General features: G+C 45.0%; 1 protein-coding gene across 1 annotated transcript in view; it reads right to left on the reverse strand.

The window, feature by feature from the left end:
• Window positions 1–19,199, reverse strand: part of LOC121872997 — a 59,149-nt gene that overhangs the window by 3,184 nt on the left and 36,766 nt on the right. The window contains exons 2-6 of the mRNA XM_042376224.1: window positions 2,960–3,170; window positions 2,472–2,702; window positions 1,740–1,902; window positions 1,281–1,493; window positions 514–729 (exon numbers count right to left, since the gene is read on the reverse strand). Of these exons, the coding sequence (XP_042232158.1) occupies window positions 514–729; window positions 1,281–1,493; window positions 1,740–1,902; window positions 2,472–2,702; window positions 2,960–3,170 (1,034 nt within the window). The remainder of the gene's footprint in view (window positions 1–513; window positions 730–1,280; window positions 1,494–1,739; window positions 1,903–2,471; window positions 2,703–2,959; window positions 3,171–19,199) is intronic.

A 19,199-nucleotide genomic window follows, 5' to 3' on the forward strand; every position in this document is an offset into this window, starting at 1 on the left:
TACCTTGATAGTGGCCATCCCTCCTCACCCCTACCTTGATAGTGGCCACCCCTCCTCACCCCTACCTTGATAGTGGCCATCCCTCCTCACTCCTCTTTGATAGTGACCCTCCCTCCTCACCCCTGCCTTGATAGTGACCCTCACTTTCACCCCTGCCTTGATAGTAACCCTCCCTCTTCACCCTTTGATAGTGACTCCTCAACCCTACCTTGATAGTCTCTCACGACCCTTCCCTACCTTGATAATGACCCTCACCCCTACCTTGATAGTGACTCACTCCTCACCCCTACCTTGATAATGACCCTCACCCCTACCTTGATAGTGACTCACTCCTCACCCCTACCTTGATAGTGACTCACTCCTCACCCCTACCTTGATAGTGACCCTCACTCCTACCTTGATAGTGATCCTCCCTCCTCAGCTCTACTTTGATAGTGACCTCTACCTCCCTCAACATTTGGCGGGATTGAGCATTTCTCTTGGCAGACTTAAGAACCACAGTTGACGACTTACCTGGGCCGAGATGATGTCCTCACCCTGTTGGTCAGTGACCCTCATCACCACGTTGGGGGATTCGACGATGGTCTCCTCATAGAACTCGGCTGTGTCGATGCCGCTCTTAACAGTCAACCCCGACAGTAGGGAGTTGGTGACCGTCTGGTTCTGGAGGTCGTACTTGCAGTGGAGGGCGAGACCTAGATCAGCTGCGGTGACGATCATATCGTGGTGCTATGGGGGAGAAAGAGGTGGGGATTAAGACGTGGATGTGACGTGCTTCTGTCGTGATGGAAATCTGTTTCCACTTGCGGGCTGTTGTCAGTTTATTATTTTTTTTCGTGCTGTGCTTCTTATATTTTGCTGGGAAAGACATCTAGCATGCAATGCTGTTTCATAAAAACAATTGCACAACTCGGTATATATTGAATGAAAAGTTGTCAACACCTAGTGTATTGTATGTCCACGCTAGAAGCCAAACTTTTACACAATCTCAAGTTGCATGAAGGATATATAGATGTATTTTAAAAGGAAATAAGTGATTTGAGGCAAGCAAGTATACACTAAGCCTTGATCCTAGAGTATAAGCTACAGTTCATCTGGGATTGGATGACTAAGATGTTAGTTATAAGGAACGTGAATGACGCAGGTCATGGCCAGAACCCACTTGATGATGCCCATCCAAACTTAAACTCCTAGATGACACATGTCGGTGATAATGCAAATAGATAACGAGTTGTTTTCTAAAACTGACTTAAAAGGTTGGGACGTCAAGCATGACTTACTTGAATGACGATGTTGGAGGAGAAGACACCGGGGCCCTCCTGGGCAACGTCACAGTCGAGGTCATTGTACGGGAGTGTGATCTGGAAGTCGGTGGTGTTCTTGACGTCGATGACACATGAGTTGGGGTGATCCTTGGCGTACACCTTGCCGTCGAACAAGGTCGATGTAGAGATACGAGCCAACATCTCCGCCCCTCGACACTCGACAGTCACCTGCGAAACGATACTCCGTTAAAGAACAGAAGATAAGAGACACGGGGTTAAGTATAAGAGATCAGAAACAAGTGAGTAACAAAATGGAGTCACTAACATGTATTCAGGAACAAAAGGTCAAGAAAGGTGGATGATTTAGCCAGATGTTATAATTATCATCCTTGGCGCTGAAGGTAATGTAAACTGTTGTTCTCGATGCCTGTGAATAACGTAAGCTGTCATACCTGTCGCTTGCAAGTAACACACCTGATAGCAGGATTGCATCTCGTAGGTAGTGGCGTTCTCTATTTCGAGGTAGGGCTCCTGGATATGGGCGAGGGTGGCCGAAGAGTGGTGAGAGAGGCGGCAGATCCTCTCCCCGGCGGACATGAAGTCGTATGAGTAGCAGGCGAAGTCGGCCTTCATACATCTGCGGATGGTGGAAAGGATTGGGTCTGATAGATACCGTACGTAGACCAACAGAGTATTACCGTATATTTGTCACAATTACAAAAACGCATAATGGCAGACTGCATACACATAGGAATTGTTTAATAAATGCCTTAATTTAAATAATATGGCAACTTCATGTTTTACTGTAATTAAAAAATACAATAATTTTATTTCACTGGTAACAGTAATGGAATTACAAGAACTTAAAAATGGGTATTTTAAAGTTAGTCAACATTTCGGTTTTTCGAGACTTGTCAACAAAACCAAGCCATATAATTAGCGGCTGTGATGTATTGCCAGGTAGTGCGTGGTATAATAACTTTCTATTAATGATTCGAATGGATCTAGTCTTGTAGGTATCTTCCCCTTACAGTAACTCGCCGGGGCAGTACAGTGTTACGATACAGGCAGCACACCCCTGATTAAAGAGACGTTATGACAAAAGGAAAGCTTTGAACAGGCGTTGTCATGGAGAAGGGTGGTCGGGGGACAGGGGTGGTCGGGGGACAGGGGTGGTCGGGGGACAGGTGCAGGTGACTACTATACCTTTCTTTGCACTCCTGGGTGGTATTGACGTCCTGGTACACGGCGTCCACCGTCTTGAGGATGCTGCCCCTCAAACTCTGGAATTCACACATCTTCTGCGGCTTCGGGACGCAAGCGACCTCCAGATAATCGACTTTGGCACTGATCTGCAGCAGACGCTTACGACCAGCCATGTTGCGGTCTACCTGTGACAGTATGCAGGTGGAATCAGCGGAGTTGAATGATGCGGCTCTGCAGGGAATGGAAAAGAAGAGACCTCATTTATCTCGTAGGAGATCCATCTGTAGTCTTCCCCCACATCTCTCACACTTCCTCTTTCACATAGTCTATCTAACATTCACTTTTTTGCCTTTGTTTATATTTTCTTTATCGGCACATCCCTTCACGCCCTTCCTCTTCCTCGCCACTTTTCATCATAGTCTACATCTCCCATATTGCATTTCACTGTGCCTATACCTTGCCGATACACAAACCCCCTACACACTCACCTACAGATGAACCTGTCCTCCTGGATACACAGGAGAGCACATTCGCCCCTGGTGGCTGCGACCTGCGAGTCCGCCATGAAGAGACCGTTGAGGGTGAGGCCAGGCACAGTCTCGTAGGCCCAGGGTGAGGCACAGCCCGGTCGCTGAGAGGGAAAACACACTTTCTGCGCGTACAACGTGAACACCGGGAACTGCGACACCGCCAGTAAATCTGTGGAGGAGGAAGGAGATAAAAATATGGGTCAAATCCTGTGAAGTTGATCACTTGTCATCCAAATATGGTAACCCATCAGATTGATCTAAATCTGCCCATCGAACTTATCCGTGTGTGAGGGGGGGGGGGGTTACCCAGCACCTTGATGACCCACAAGCGGCCGCCACACAACACCATAACAAAAACCTGCCCAGCCACCAGATGACCCTCTTCCACTCCCCAAACTGGGTAACCGCCCGTCTGGTGTGTCCCGTTATATCGGAAGGCTGTCTTGTGTGTCCCTGGAGGAAGTCTTATGAGTACCCGGAAGTAGTTTACGGTCGGTATTACATCTACCTCGAAGTTTTAGGCCACTTCTGGAACAAGGTGGTGGAATCTAACGAAAGGCTGTCAGTGTCCTGTCTACTAGGAGGCTGTCGACTTTACAACTGCCTGAATGGTTGCCAGTCTCATGTCTATCGGATCAATTTTTTTTTTCAGCCAATAAATTCTTCCTGTCTAAACCTTTATCTCCAGGTATAATTATCATCCTTCAGTTAGCCTCTGTTGGCAATAGACCACCTCCTACCCTGGCTTACACACAGAGACACACACACACACACACACACACACGAATCCCATCAAGTTTTCCTTGCCCGTGATCATCCAAATCTTGACGAGGGACTCCGTCAGCCATGAAAATGCTGAAATACTGAGATAAAACAAGGACCCTCAAGTGCGGGAAGACGCTGATACTAACAACCACCCGATGCTGAGAGGGAAAGGTAGTAATTATCGGTTGCTGAGAAGAACTGACTTGTGAATCTAGCGAACACCTGATGTTGAGAGTGAAACCTAGCGACCACCTGATGTTGGGAGCTAAATCTAGCGACCACCTGATGTTGGGAGCTAAATCTAGCGACCACCTGATGTTGGGAGCTAAATCTAGCGACCACCTGATGTTGAGAGCTAAATCTAGTGACCACCTGATGTTGAGAGCTAAATCTAGCGACCACCTGATGTTGGGAGCTAAATCTAGCGACCACCTGATGTTGGGAGCTAAATCTAGCGACCACCTGATGTTGGGAGCAAAATCTAGCGACCACCTGATGTTGGGAGCTACATCTAGCGACCACCTGATGTTGAGAGATAAATTTAGCGACCACCTGATGTTGAGAGATAAATTTAGCGACCACCTATTGTTTGGAAGCAAACTAGGGTGACGTTGTGGCCCTTGCCCTTCCCGGAGCTAATCCCCTCCAGATGTAACTGTACCACATTACGGGTCGCTCCGCTAGGCGTCGTATAGGACCCAATGATTCGGACCAACTTAAGATTAGTTACTCCAGCCTAATTTACGTGATGATTAAACACCATGATAACTTAATCTAACCTAACCTCACATAAACATAACATAGTCCTTCCAGGTAGCGTTAGGACATTTAATTATCAGGTGAAATAAGCTGGGGAGTATTAATCATCATGAGATCCAAACTAATAAGCAATGCAATCAAATCTAAACGTGAAATGGATAATATTAATGTATGTGATTTATGTACAAATCGGATGTCGGATTTACAGTGAGTCTAACTTAGTTTTGTTTGCTCACTAGTGCTACGTGATCTTATCTAGTAAATATCAAGTCCCGCTGTCATTCTGATATTTATTTGGAGGTTATTTCACTTTAAAGTCAAACTGAAGATGCGTTTTTAGGAGAAATATTCAACGTAAGAAATTGTTGGTGAATTCGAATCCACTACAGCAAGAACGTTATGAAGCTGCTCACTTGCCACTTTTGTATGTAGTTGCGTTCAGTAAGCAGCAGCATGCATAAACAGTAGCATGCAGAAACAGTAGCAGTGTGCAGGATGCAGAAACAGTAGCAGTGTGCAGGATGCAGAAACAGTAGCAGTGTGCAGGATGCAGAAACAGTAGCAATGTGCAGCATGCAGAAACAGTAGCAGTGTGCAGCATTCAGAAACAGTAGCAGTGTGCAGCATTCAGAAACTGTAGCAGTGTGCAGCATGCAGAAACAGTAGCAGTGTGCAGCATGCAGAAACAGTAGCAGTGTGCAGCATTCAGAAACAGTAGCAGTGCGCAGCATGTAGCAGGCCTCGGCCGGCAGCACGCAGAGTGACTCATAAGTGGGAAGGTCCAGATTGACTCCACAAGTAGGACGGGCAGCAGGCGAAGTGGGGCGGGGTGATTGACCTACCCAGCCAATAGCACGAGATGATTACACGCAGCTGAAGAAACCCCGTGTTTATGGTCAAAGTGTTATTCTGCCTTGTAATCTCTCCCAACTGATATACTGTGCACTCTCCTTCCTTACCCCCAGTGCCCAGTCTCCCCCCAGTGCCCAGTCTCCCCCCAGTACCCCGTCTCCCCCGAGTCTCCCCCGACCCCGTCTCCCCCCAGAACCCCGTCTTCCCCCAGTACCCCGTCTTCCCCCAGTATTCCGTCTCTCCCTTCACAAAAAGACACCTACCCCGACACACTCCTACCCTCACCCTACGGCTCACTAGCGAATGCTTCGAATTCACACTTCTAGAGATCAGGGTTCACAACTCTAGATAAGAGCATTGGCAACGCTAAGTGGTAAACGCGGGAGTGGATCCAACTTTACCCACTACCTGTGTCTTCTCTCGCTCATACACCCACTACCTGTCCTCATACACCCACTAATCACGAAAGTTTTATCTTTCAAAATGTGTAATTGTTGAGTGAATAGTGTAATTACCAACGCGCTTAATGACCTTAGTTGTTAAAGCGCAGTAATAACATTATTACAACAACAGCAGCACCCACTGCCTGTGTTCTCGTATACCCCACAACCTTTGTCCTACCCCACGCACTCATACATACACACACTCATGCACACACATACTCATACTTATTATGTATGGTGGGACGGAGTGTAGGGGAGACAGGAAAAAGTAGTGAAAGAAAAGAGGGAGGGGTGTTATGATACTTTCCAGGAATGCGGACGAAGGGGAGACGGAGGAAAGATAAAGGAGGGGAGACAATGAGGTAACAGAGGGGGAGGGGTCTAAAAGAAGAAAAGGGAGATGAGGAAGGGTGTAATTTGAGAAGAATCCTAAGTTATAGAATGTATTAGGATAAGGGATATAGGAAAAGACAAAAGGGAGGAGGAGGAGGGGGGAAGAAAGGGGAAAGAGAAGAGAGACGGAGAGGGGAGGAAAGGGTGGAGATAGTCCCATGCTCGGAGTAACACCACAAAATCTCTCCAAAAAAGGAGGCAGAGACCCGAAATACACAAAGGCTCTTACGGTGAATAAATTCCCTCGTAAGTGAGATATAAGAATACATCCAACTAGCTAAAGCACTAAAGGAGTCAAAATTACGCCGAGACTCTTTAGCTAGATAAGTTTACTAGTCGGGGGAGGGATTAACGTATTAGTCATCTTAGTGAATACGGACTCTTGGCCTGGTGTCCCACAAGTCTTCCTTCCTGGGTCGTAAGTGATTTTAGTCATCGTGACCCACCATATACGGAAGGGTCAGATGTCTGGCTGAGAATAACGCGTTTCAAGAGGGGGTCACGCATTTCTTGGGGTCACCCTAGGGTACACTGTCTTGAACCTTAGGAGTGTGAAATCGTAACTCCACGTCAGGGTTTTCGAATCGCCTGAAAATTAGGCATCCTAGCCTATTTCACCTGATGATTAAAAACCCTCACAGTACCTTAGAGAAATGGGGTTCGGTTAGGTTATTGTTAGGGTGTTTTGTCATCGGGTAATATAAGCTGGAGTGTCTTTAAGCTGAGGTCCTTAAATGCCAACAAGGGTCACTGAGATGTTTGAGATTGTTTTGTTTTTTATGTATCGTACACTTACAAGTTTCATATGATATCAGATATTTAAACTAAATTTGTTTTTTCGACTGAGATAAAATCTGGTTTCACTTTGTATGATGCGTTTCAGCTGCTATCAAACAATCTAACTGGGTCCAAACGTTTGAGTTGGTATCAAAAGTTTTTTCTTTCTTTTCTAACCAAGTCTTTCAAATAATTTTAAACGTCTCGGCCAGTTTAAAAGTTCCAACTGTGCTATATCAGGTGGTGGTAGTGGAGCGTTTTAACTAAGGTCGAATGTTGTCACCATTATAAACGAATGTGAAGATAATGTCTGGGGTAGAAGCTGTTAACGAAGAGTTGGCTCATCATCTCAATTTAAGTGTCATGTCAAAGTTCTTGTCATTTACCTGTCATACCAGCCTTAAAATGCAGTACATCATACCTGTCTTCGTTCAAGTCATTTTACGTATCGTGAAAATCAAAGTTCATGCCAGCTTACTGTCAGGTCGGTCAAAAGTCATGGAAGCAGTCTGTCATATTAGTAAGTTCATGTCAATTTAAGTATCACGCCATTAAAATTCATGTCAGTTTGCTGCCATATCAATCTAAGGTCATGTTATTTTATTGTCACTTTAGAGTCATGACAGTAAAAGTTAATGTTTGTTTACCGTCATGCCGATCTCGGGGCATGTCAGTTTAAGGCATACCAGTCAAAATTCATTTATGTTTAGTGTCATTCCAGTTTATCATGTCAGTCAAGCCCCCATGACAGTCTAAGTTCATGACAGTGTGCGGTCGATGATAGTGGTCGTATCAAGTAACAGTCGGCGTGAGTGACGTTGTGTTGCGGCATCAGAAGTACGACAATCGTGGTATGTCGCGTATGATGGTGAAGGGGCAAAGCATCCTGCAGGGGTATGATGGAATGGGGTGGCTAACGGAGCTGTCGAGTCGGGGAGTGTTGAGGTTGGTGTGTCGGGTGTAGGTACTGAGGGTGTCGAAATCAGTAATGTTAGATCTATAAGAGTAGAATGTGCGCATGTGTGTGTGTGTGTGTGTGTGTGTATAATAATACTAATATAATGATAATAATAATAATAATAATAACCAGTTTATTGAAATTTTGAAAAGAGCATGGCAGCCAAGAGGCTGAAAATATAAAGTTACATAATTGGGGAATGGGTCACTTGATTGACCAATAATATACAAGTAACATAAGTGATACAAATATGATATATAAAAACTAGGTGCGTGTAATAATAATAATAATAATAAACGGTTTATTAATAGAGTTGCAACCGGTGTGAGCATGTGTACGTATATACCCGGGGTGTCGGGTTAAGGGTATCGAACCCGGGGTATCAAGTAATGCATATTGTGGACAGAAAAGCTGTGTGTGTGTGTGTCCCACAGCCAACTTCTCCACTAATAAAAGGGCACCTCTTGGTTATACACGGGAAGGCCTCCTGTATTTTTTCTGTAGAAAGATGAAATACTCTTTTTATATGGCCAAATGAAAAAGCAATTTTCTGAAATTACGCATATGGGATGTGTGCCTAGTGGACGTACGAATGTCTGTTGCGAATTCTAGGAATAAATGAGAATGAGAGATGAGGGAGAGAGAGATGAGGGAGAGAGAGATGACGGAGAGAGAGGTGAGGGAGAGGAATTGTGTGTGTCGGAGGTAAGTGACCTCCTGTGTCCCTGAATGACGATGACGAATGTGAGGTCCTTATTTGCCGCTCAAGACAGAAGATGAAGTCAGAATTGTCAGGTGTTTACCGTTTTAAGAGGGATGAGGAAGAAAAGACTATTTACTGTCTTTTGGTTAAGACAGGAGGAAGTCAGGATTTTTTTACTGTTTATCTCTTAGGGAGTCGATGTTTCATGGTCGGTCGTTCAGTGCAAACAGAACATAATATTGTCGTAGCCGTTCAAGGAAATAGGCAATTATGTCTCTGTTGTCTGGTCGAGTAGCTTGTTAATTTCAGTAATATTGGTCGAGTTTAATCCATTAGATGTGCTTTTTTTTACTAACGTCACAGAAGGTTCCTTGTTTTAATTATCACATTCTATCATAATTATATTTTTAATCCTTAAATTTAGGATAAACTAAATTTCTCATTTGGTGAAAATCGTACAAACAATCTTCTAACATTAGACAAAGCGAATCAACTACCGTAAATCTGAAAGTTACTCAACCTAAGATAACGTAACTATCTCAGAATTGAATTAGGTTAGATTAGGTTTTGTTAGATTAGGTAAGGATAGGTTAGGTAAGGTTAGGTTAAGTTATATTAGGCTAGGCTTTAGATTAGGTAAGATTAGATTAATTTAGATTAGGTAACGTTAGATTAGGTAACGTTAGGTTAGGTAACGTTAGGTTAGGTAACGTTAGGTTAGGTAATGCTAGGCTAAGTTAGATTGGGTTAGGTTATATTAGGTTAGGTTTTGTTAGGTTAGGTTAGGTAAGGATAATTTAGGGTTAGTTTTCTTAAGTTAGATTAAGTAAGGATAGGTTAAGTTAAGTTGCGTTTGATTTAGTTGGTTCGTTGTGTCGGTCTTTAAGTGGATGGTACCGGAGCCTCCATGACTGAGGAGAAACAAAAGATCTCATCAATTTCCGTCTGCCGATCAAAACAAGATTGTCCATTATCTGCCGTTTAAGACAAAGGGAAGAAGACACGATCCTCCTGACAGCGGGGACGGTGGTGTCGGAATCGAGGTGGGAGGAGGGAGGGGGTAGTGGGGGGACCAGCCGTGTCCCAGAATGCGAGATGTGACTAGCAAGTGGCGGGGGCCGACCCGAGCCCGGATAACGGAACGCCCCAGCCACTGCCCTCTGGTCAACCTTCCCAAGAAAAGGTCATGGGAGACGCCTCTTCCTCACTTCCCAGAGCGTCGGTCGGACATGATCTACTCCTTTAGTAGGTCAAGAGTCCTGCTGCCATGAATACTTGTTACTCGTCATGGAGGAGGAATCTCGTGGACGCCGTCAACAGGTTCAGGTCACCCACTAGAGGAACCACCGGGATAACTGTTTCCTGGTGCCAATACGAGAAAAATCTCACAAACCACAACCCCCGAAAAAATTCATCTGGTAGGGAAGACTGACACGGGGGTGATAAATAAACACTACACCAAAGAACGAAAAAAAAACTCATTGTCGTCACATATACACAACATGAGACCTATGCAGTGAGCCCACAAACACCAAGGAGACCTAACCTTCAGGGGCGTCTTAACCTTCGTGGGCGTCTCCAAGGAAGAGCTACACAATAGAGAGAGAAAAACTTATTCACTACTCTGCGTCAACGTGAAGTATGCGACCTCACAACAGTTTGTATTTTTTTTTTTTTTATCCACCGAGAAAAGAAAAGTGTGTTAGGAAGGGCGAGACTGTGGGATGAAGGGCTTGTCTCTCCAGGGAACACCTTGGGTTATTCTCTCTTAAGAGTTGACTGTAAACGTCACATCCATTCTGCTTTTAGAGGCTTCCCTTTACGTATGATCAACGCCTTATGGGTCTGCCCTCTTAATATAAGTACTCTGCGTGTTAGATTTACTGCTGACAAGTTCAGAAAAGTTGATGGTAAAATTATTGCCTGAATGTTAAGACTATTTTGAGCGATAACTGTAAAGCAGGACCAATATTATTATTATTATTATTATTATTATTATTATTATTATTATTATTATTATTATTATTATTATTATTATTATTATTATTATTATTATTATTATTGTTATTGTTATTATTATTAGTTATATTTTTTACAAACGTGTTCAAAACTCACTTCTCTAAAGGCATATTGAAGGTGGGTAACTTGAGCGGCGGTGCCTTGCCAAGTATGATGTCTCACCTGTACTAGTTCAGGGACGAGTTTTTCCTAATGTGGTACCGGTTAAAGCCTTCTTTCTCCCAGGTGCTGGTGAGTACATGTACTTTACACCTTCCCGGTACGAACCCAGTAATGGCTTCTTTAAGTACGGAACCCAGAGTACTTCCTCTTCCCTGGAGGAACCCAGTAATGGTTCCTTTAGAGTAAAATCATCCCAGTACAACCCCAGTAATGCCTTTTCTCAGTACAAGAGCCTGAATACCCCCACTCCCAGTACAAATCTCCGGCAGGAGATGAGGCATAGCGTCTCCCCGGGGCAGGTTCCCACGGATCAGGGCCTGGAGGGAGGGTGGTCCAGTGCTTAACACGATCTACCTCACTCGCCGGGGTAAAAACACGATCACTGCCGCCACTCAGGGAGATGCTGGGGGAGACTAGGAGGGAAAAGCTGGGGGAGACAGGGAGGAGGGAGATGCTGGGGGGAAACATGGAGGAAGGGGATGCTGGGGGAGAGAGGGAGGAAGGAGATATTGGGGGAGGCAGGAAATACCCCAGTCTTCAAGGAAACGGAACATATTGTCGTTCTGCAGGTGCACACACACACACACATGCACGCGCATACCAGCACGCGTTCTAGCAGGTCAGAGGTCAACCAGTAACCTGCTCCGTTTATGGTGATGATGATAGAGGTCACTTCCGTGGGTCCCAGCTACAACAGATAGTGGTGGTGATGATAGTGGTGATGATGTGGGTGATGGTGATGATGGTGGTGATGCTGTTGGTGTAGGTGATGGTGATGTTGGTGGTGTAGGTGATGGTGGTGATGCTGTTGGTGTAGGTGATGGTGATGATGGTGGTGGGTGTAGGTGATGGTGATGATGGTGGTGATGTGTTGGTGTGGGTGAGGTGATGTTGTGTGGTGTAGGTGATGGTGATGATGGTGGTGATGCTGTTGGTGTAGGTGATGGTGATGATGGTGATGGTGATGATAGTGGTGATGGTGTTGGTGATGGTGATGATGTGGGTGATGGTGATGATGGTGGTGATGCTGTTGGTGTAGGTGATGGTGATGTTGGTGGTGGGTGATGTGATGATGGTGGTGATGATGGTGATGGTGATGGTGATGTGGTGGTGATGCTGTTGGTGTAGGTGATGGTGATGTTGGTGGTGTAGGTGATGGTGGTGATGCTGTTGGTGTAGGTGATGGTGATGATGGTGGTGATGGTGTAGGTGATGGTGATGATGGTGGTGATGATGTTGGTGGAGATGATGATAGTGGAGGTGATGATTGTGGTGTTGTTGTAGGTGATGGTGATGGGTGTGTGTGTGTGTGTGTGTGTGTGTGTGTGTGTCTTTTTCTCACACAACAAGTAGCGGATACAGAGCATCACCGCCTCACCTCTGACCCGCCAGCACACACATCTCGACAACTTCTCGCCCTCATTTACCACAGGGGCGTCACTTCCGGTCTCTCCCTCCCCATTCAACAACAAGGACTGGCATCGTGAGAGTACTTCCAGCGATTGATGCTGAGTACTGTATATTGTACTCTTGTCGTACTCTCTCATACTTAAGGCCATATAGGTCGCATTAATATAGGAAAATAGAAAATATGATAAAAATAAGAAATAATAATAATAATAATGCGGGCGATACTAATAATATAGGTGGACAGAACTTGTTAAGGCTGAGTTGGAGAGTCTTCGCTGCCTTGGTAACACTGAGCTCGCTCGACCTGTGAAAAACTGCTCGCTTGAAGTTCAGAAGTACATTACTGTACATTTAATTTGGTTTGAGTGGGCTAGAGTCAAGTTAGCTTCGGTTTGGGCTAGGGCTAGGTTAGATTAAGTTAGGTTTAGGTTAAGTTAGCATTAGGGCGGTTAATATTCAGGTGAAATATTTAGGGCACAGACCCCTGAGAATCCATCTTTGTGGCTTAGGTTAAGAGAAGGATTTAGATGTGTTCTCACGTGTGCAGTCAGGCGGAGTGACACCGTAAACGTAGGAACAAGCGAGCATCTGGACCGTAATCCACGATGACTGAGACTTGGCCTCACCTGTCTCACAAGAGCTTAACGGCACCATATCCGTGTTAAAAGATTTTGTCGGATCACCTGTAGATTATCTAACCTAACCCAACCCAACCCAACCCAACCCAACCCAACCCAACCCAACGCTAAACTAACCTAACCTAACCCTGCCAGGTAATATCAGGGTATTTAATAACTAGGGAAACAAGTTAGGGTGCATAGTCTTCACGTTATCGTTTCCTTGTAATTGATATTGTTCGAGCCCCTGGAGGAAGGTGTGAGAGGAGCCGAGGGAGGGGGTGAACAGGAAGTGTGGGGGCATCTTGGTCGTCAGTCATACCTACCTGTCTCATGCTATAAAATTACGTCAGGAAAGATTAATACCACAAGATATTATTTATTTTTTATGTTTTTGTCTCTCGCTAATGTAGAACTTAGAATAATAAGTTTTTTGTTATCCTCAGAGAGAGAGAGAGAGAGAGAGAGAGAGAGAGAGAGAGAGAGAGTGTTGTGGGTCTCTATGATGCGCATTTAATGTTTAGTGTAATAGTTGAGGTAATGTAGGGTGTGTGTGTTTCACAGAGCAGTAGCAAATGACAGCTCACAGCCAAGTGCCCTTTATACCACCTCACCAATTGTACAGTATACTAGGAGCCATCTGTTTATCCATTCCCTTGTTGACAGACAGACAGACAGACAGGTGGTTCATTAAGTCCATGGCAGGTGCAAAGAAGATTGCTTAAGTCCCTTGCTGAATTACCGGTCTCATTAATCTTTTGGAAGTGTGTCATGAACGGTACTTCGAAGTGCAACTGGCTGGCTGTGTACTCCTCCTTTATGTACTAAACGGTACGACCGAGATGATGGTCTAGTCTCACCCCTACACACGACCACCTGGGTTACTTTCGCTACTGCCGTTGTTATCACCACTCACCACCACCACCACAGCTACCACTACTACTACCATCACCACCGCCACTACTACCACCACGACTATCACCACACACCACCACCACCATCACCACCACCATCACCACACACCACCACCACCACAGTTACCACTACTATTGCCACCACCACTACTACCACTACTTCCACTACGACTATCACCACTCGCCACCACCACGATTCTCACCACCACCACGACTATCACCGCTACTACCTCCACCACTACTGCCACTACCACTCCCTACCACCACAGTTACCACTACTACTACTACCTCTCTTACCCCTCACCACGTATCACCAGAACCACCCACCTCTACAATCACACACGCCCCACTATTGTGTTCCAGCCACCCACCACAATTTCTTCCTTCCTCCCTCCCCACACACTCGCACGTCAAACCCTTTAGCGTGGCCGTATTAAACAGGTGGTAAACGATGATGATTTTTTTAAGCGGTTTCCGCTCTTTGTAGTACCCGAGTCTTCCTTTGTTACTCACAATAATACCGCCATTAACCAATTGATTCTATGCAAATTGAGTCTTTGATTTATGTAAAGATGCGGGACATAAGAGTACACACGAGACCAGGAACAACTGTTAAGAGTCAGACAATGGCCCACTGACTGAACAATGGCGGGTCTTGGATTTTTTTTTCTTGTTTTTTTCTGAGTATAAATTCGCCCCATGGATCACCTGAAGATTAGCCCCTCAGGTTATTTCACGTCAATATTAATCACCATAAACCTAACGTAATCCTCTCAGGTATAGTGTTGGGTGTTTAATCAGTTGAAATACACACAGGGTTGGGTGGAGAACTAATTTTCACGTGATCCCTCTTTATAAGAACATAAAGAAAATAAGGAGTTTGCAATAGGCCGGTTGGCCTGTGCATGGCAGCTCCTGTCGAGAGTTACAACCACTCTCTGTCGTCCATGAATCTGTCTAGCCTCCTTTTAAAACTTTCCAGCGTCCCAGCACTTACTACAAAGTTGCTAAGCTTGTTCCACTCGTCTACCACCCTATTTGTGAACCAGTTTCTTCCTATCTCCCTCCTAAACCTAAACTTATCCAACTTAAATCCGTTGCTACGAGTCCTATCCTGCTCGGATATTATAAGAACTTTATCTATGTCACCTTTATTGATTTCTTTCACCCACTTAAAACCTTCTATCATATCTCCCCACACTCTTCGTCTTTCTAGGAAATGCAAGTTTAGTTTCTTTGTTCTATCTTGATATGGAAGTTTTCTAAGCCCCGGAATCATTTTCGTCATTCTTCGCTGCACCGACTCCAGTGAAATGATATCCATTCTATAATAAGGGCACCAGAACTGAACAGCACAATCGAGTTTGGATTCTCTTTATTATGGACGGATCAACGACCCCTGGACCTTTCCTCGTCCCCATCGTGTAAGTGTCCCTGTATACTGGCGGGGAGGAGGGGCGGCATGACCCACATACCGCACAGGTTAAGGTGTGGGCGTCGGGACGGCGTGTGACTGGGGCATCCCTCCGCGCGCTCCTCAATATCATCTCCGTCTTCCGGGCTCAGTGTGTGTGTGTGCCTGTGTGTGTGTCCGCCAAAATCTACTTCTACAGGCGCCGATGATATTTTGTTCATGGGCCTCCTGGGTGAAGATTGAATGTTCCGAATGTAACAGTGAGGAGCGCGTACCGTACGTGATCACCAGCCAAGTGACGTATTAAAGTGGCTACAGGTCGTTGCTGCTACTCCTCACTGACCTCAGTTAAACTCACCCACTCAACAAGAGGTCATGGCTCGCATGAGCTACTAATACCGCTCATTGACCTAAGTTAATTCACCAGAGCAACAGTTCCCAATTCTTGTGTCTGGTCTTGTGTGTTGGTGTAGCCGAGTCTTGAGATAAAATAAATTTCATATCTAAAATGAATTTGACAACCTTATGAGAAATGCATTAATGAGACGATCTATTGAAGGTAGTGAGATGATACTTTAATATAATCCAGTTACTGAAATATATTATAATAAACTTGTTATTGCTTGAGGGTTTATTCTTCCGGTGGAGTCTGGAAACACTTGTGTGAGAAACTTGGTGTTAAGATTCAGGACTGGGCATTACGTGCAAGATGACAGGTCAGAGATCCTCGCCAGCACCAGCGGCTACACGGAGGTGGTGGGTGAGAGAGAAGTCTTAAACCCATTCTCTCAAAATTTTCACATGGAATATTATATAAAATATCGTACATACTGCATTAATGGTATACACTTTTGTCAAGATGATGTGGTTTCCCCTGCAGGCCAAGATAACCCTGAACCTTAAACCAGTAAAACCTGACGCTTTCCCACGATGCTCAGGTAACATTAACACACATCATAGACTTGTATTGGTGGCAGTGCACACGTCAGATGTGGGATGAGGCGCTTGCACTCCTGTTCTTGCTGCCTACCTGAGACGACTGGCTGGCAGGTAAACACAGATGTCTTTACGAGAGTTATGCATCGATGATAAGCGGCATGTGGCAATGACGATGTCAAAAATAAAGAGGAGACGGATAAAGAACACATCCACAGCCTCTACCCACAGTTTGTTGCTGAGATACAGAGATAACAAACGAGAGACATTACAAACGAGACAGAAAATGCAAAGAAGAGAGACCTCGCCACTGCCTACCACCACCACACCACCTTCGCCATCCCTCCACCCTGGGCCCCACAACACTGAAACACACACACACACTACTCCAACAACAACGTCATCTGGCACTCGCACGACCTACACGTCCCTGACCTCTTACACACCACATCACAGGGCAAGGTGTTGTATCTGACCGCGAGAAATGTTATGAGTACACAGGAGGGAGAGAACACCTCTGTTTAGCCAGTGTTAGCGAGTGTAGATACAGTGGCCAGACTTTTGGCACAGCTGCAGGGGTGGAGGGGTGTCTTCCTGTTACACACACACACACACACACACGTCAGGCTTCTGTGGGATCTTTTCTCACCATTTTCACGCCATTTTTTCTTTCACTCACTCACTCTCTCTCTTTCTTCATCTCTAACCACCCTCCCTTTACTCTCCTCCTCCCTACTCCTCACAACCCAACCACCCCTCTACCCTTCACCTCCCCCCTCTCACTCTTCTCTCTCACTCTTCTCTCCCTCCCCCACACCCCTTTGTCATCACTATGTCAACAATCTTCTCCTCACCTCCATGGCCTCTCTCTTCCTCCTCCTTCTTATGCAGAAAGAATAGTCAACTTACATACCGTTACCAGGTGTGCCCTAGTGAGAGACGCAAACAGACAGACAGACAGACAAACAGACATCAACAAACACAGACAGCCGGACAAAACAACAGACATGTAAACAGACAATATAATAATAGTTCTAAAAGAAAATAATGATAATAATAATAATAATAATAATAATAATAATAATGATAATGATAATAATAATAATAATAATAATGATAATGATAATGATAATAATAATAATAATAATAATAAAAATATTATTATTATTATTATTATTATTATTATTATTATTATTATTATTATTATTATTATTATCATCAAGCAGGAGTAGTGTCAGACCATGCACAACCTCTTCACTTTCTGCACTTCGTATAACTTTCTGCGCCCTAAATTCCCGAGCGTGGAGGAAACTGATGGGCAAAACTTACTACCGGAAAATTCATGAATTAGAAAGGAAAAACCTACATAATGTTTTCACCAGTTTACGATGCGGCTCCACCCAACCTACGACCGGCCGTGCGTGACACCAGGAATCTTTCACTATACACCGGCCCACCCTCTACCCTAACCTAACTCTAACCTAACCAAACATTAACCCAACCTACACAAACCGAACCTAATGCCAACTTAACCTATGTGTTTCTAGGGAAGTATTATTGACAAGGAAACTCTCGGATTATTTTTTGAAGAACAACTTGTAACTGTTGAGCAAGTGTACACATACATGGCATCACACAGTAGGTAAGGTTGTCTGGTTTGGGCCGACGTACAAGTTACTTTTGGGTGTGTTTCCCCCACAAACTCCCGCGTGACAAAGCTCGTGTCATAAATCTAGTCATTTAGCCTTACATTACTATCACCGGCGGAAACTTCCTCTCTAATTCCTGTTGTTACACACCGTCAACTGTACAAATAACAAAGTTTCCCTCAAATTTTCCACCCCCACACCCACACAGGAAACCTCACCACCACTTTCTTCCTCGTTAACTCGTGTCTGTGACGGATGCTGCTGGCTCGTGCTCATAATTATTTTACCATTAATTTCACTTCTAATGATAGTTATTTATTATTCTTTCGTCTATAAAAAAAATCCTGTGCTACTTATTCGTGTAACTTAACTTTTTTTTTCTATTTAAATCTATTTGTGGGTATTTTGTTGCTTGGATTTGCACTGGAGTTATTGTAATGTTGATGCTGTTATTGTTTTGTGGCGGTTGACTTTTGTTTTGTCATTCACGAAGGCACTGTACCACTATCTACTGCCGCCGCCACCACCACCACCACCACCACCACCACCTACTACAACTACCATCTTCACCATCATCACCACCTACTACCACCACCACCTACTACCACCATTATCCTCCTTTGGTACCATCTTCACCTACCACCAACATACTACTACCCAAGAACCATACCATCCCCCCATCCCTCTCCCCTGCCCCCTCCTCTTTAACAGTTCAATAGACTCCCCTGATCATTGTTACTTGGCCAACACGAGAGACAGACCCATTAACAGACCCCACAGCCAGGTATTCATACGCCTCCTTTCTTCTTCTTCAGCGTCTCCGGGAATAGACTTTTTTGCGCCATGGGTCTTGATGAAGGGGAAACGTGATTTGTGGTTTCTGTGGGTTGCCATGGATATTGCTGAGCTCTGCTGGACATTGGACAAGGACATTAGCCAAATTTGGTGCCCCCACCCAGCAATTATTTTTTTTTGGGGGGACAAGAGTCTTGATGAAGAAGGAGCCTGATTTGTGGATTTGGGATATGGACATAGATGAGGTCGACGTTCCACCTCGACGAACTTTTCGATACAATTCTTGGTGAAGGAGGGGCCTGATTTGTCGATCCTGGGTGGGTGTGGGGGAGGTGGTAGGGGGGGTGACGTGGACATCGTGGGTGACGCATTGGGAGGGACGGGCGTGAGGGTTGAAGGCTGAAACTAATGACTGATCGATGCTCCCAACTGGCGAATCTGCGACAGACGAAGCTGGCGATGACTGGATGACACGAATGGATGAGGGTTTAAGTGAGGGTTTTTTTTTTTAGTTACTCTGCCAACTGTCGTACGTCAGCCACTTGTACGTCTGTCTGCCACTACAGGTAAAGGGCAATCGAAGGTTCGTCTGGCGTATAGCTGCCGTAAGCGCATTAGTGCGTGATGGTTGT

Source organism: Homarus americanus, unplaced genomic scaffold (assembly GCF_018991925.1).
Source record: "Homarus americanus isolate GMGI-L3 unplaced genomic scaffold, GMGI_Hamer_2.0 scaffold11022, whole genome shotgun sequence".
Lineage (NCBI taxonomy): Eukaryota > Metazoa > Arthropoda > Malacostraca > Decapoda > Nephropidae > Homarus > Homarus americanus.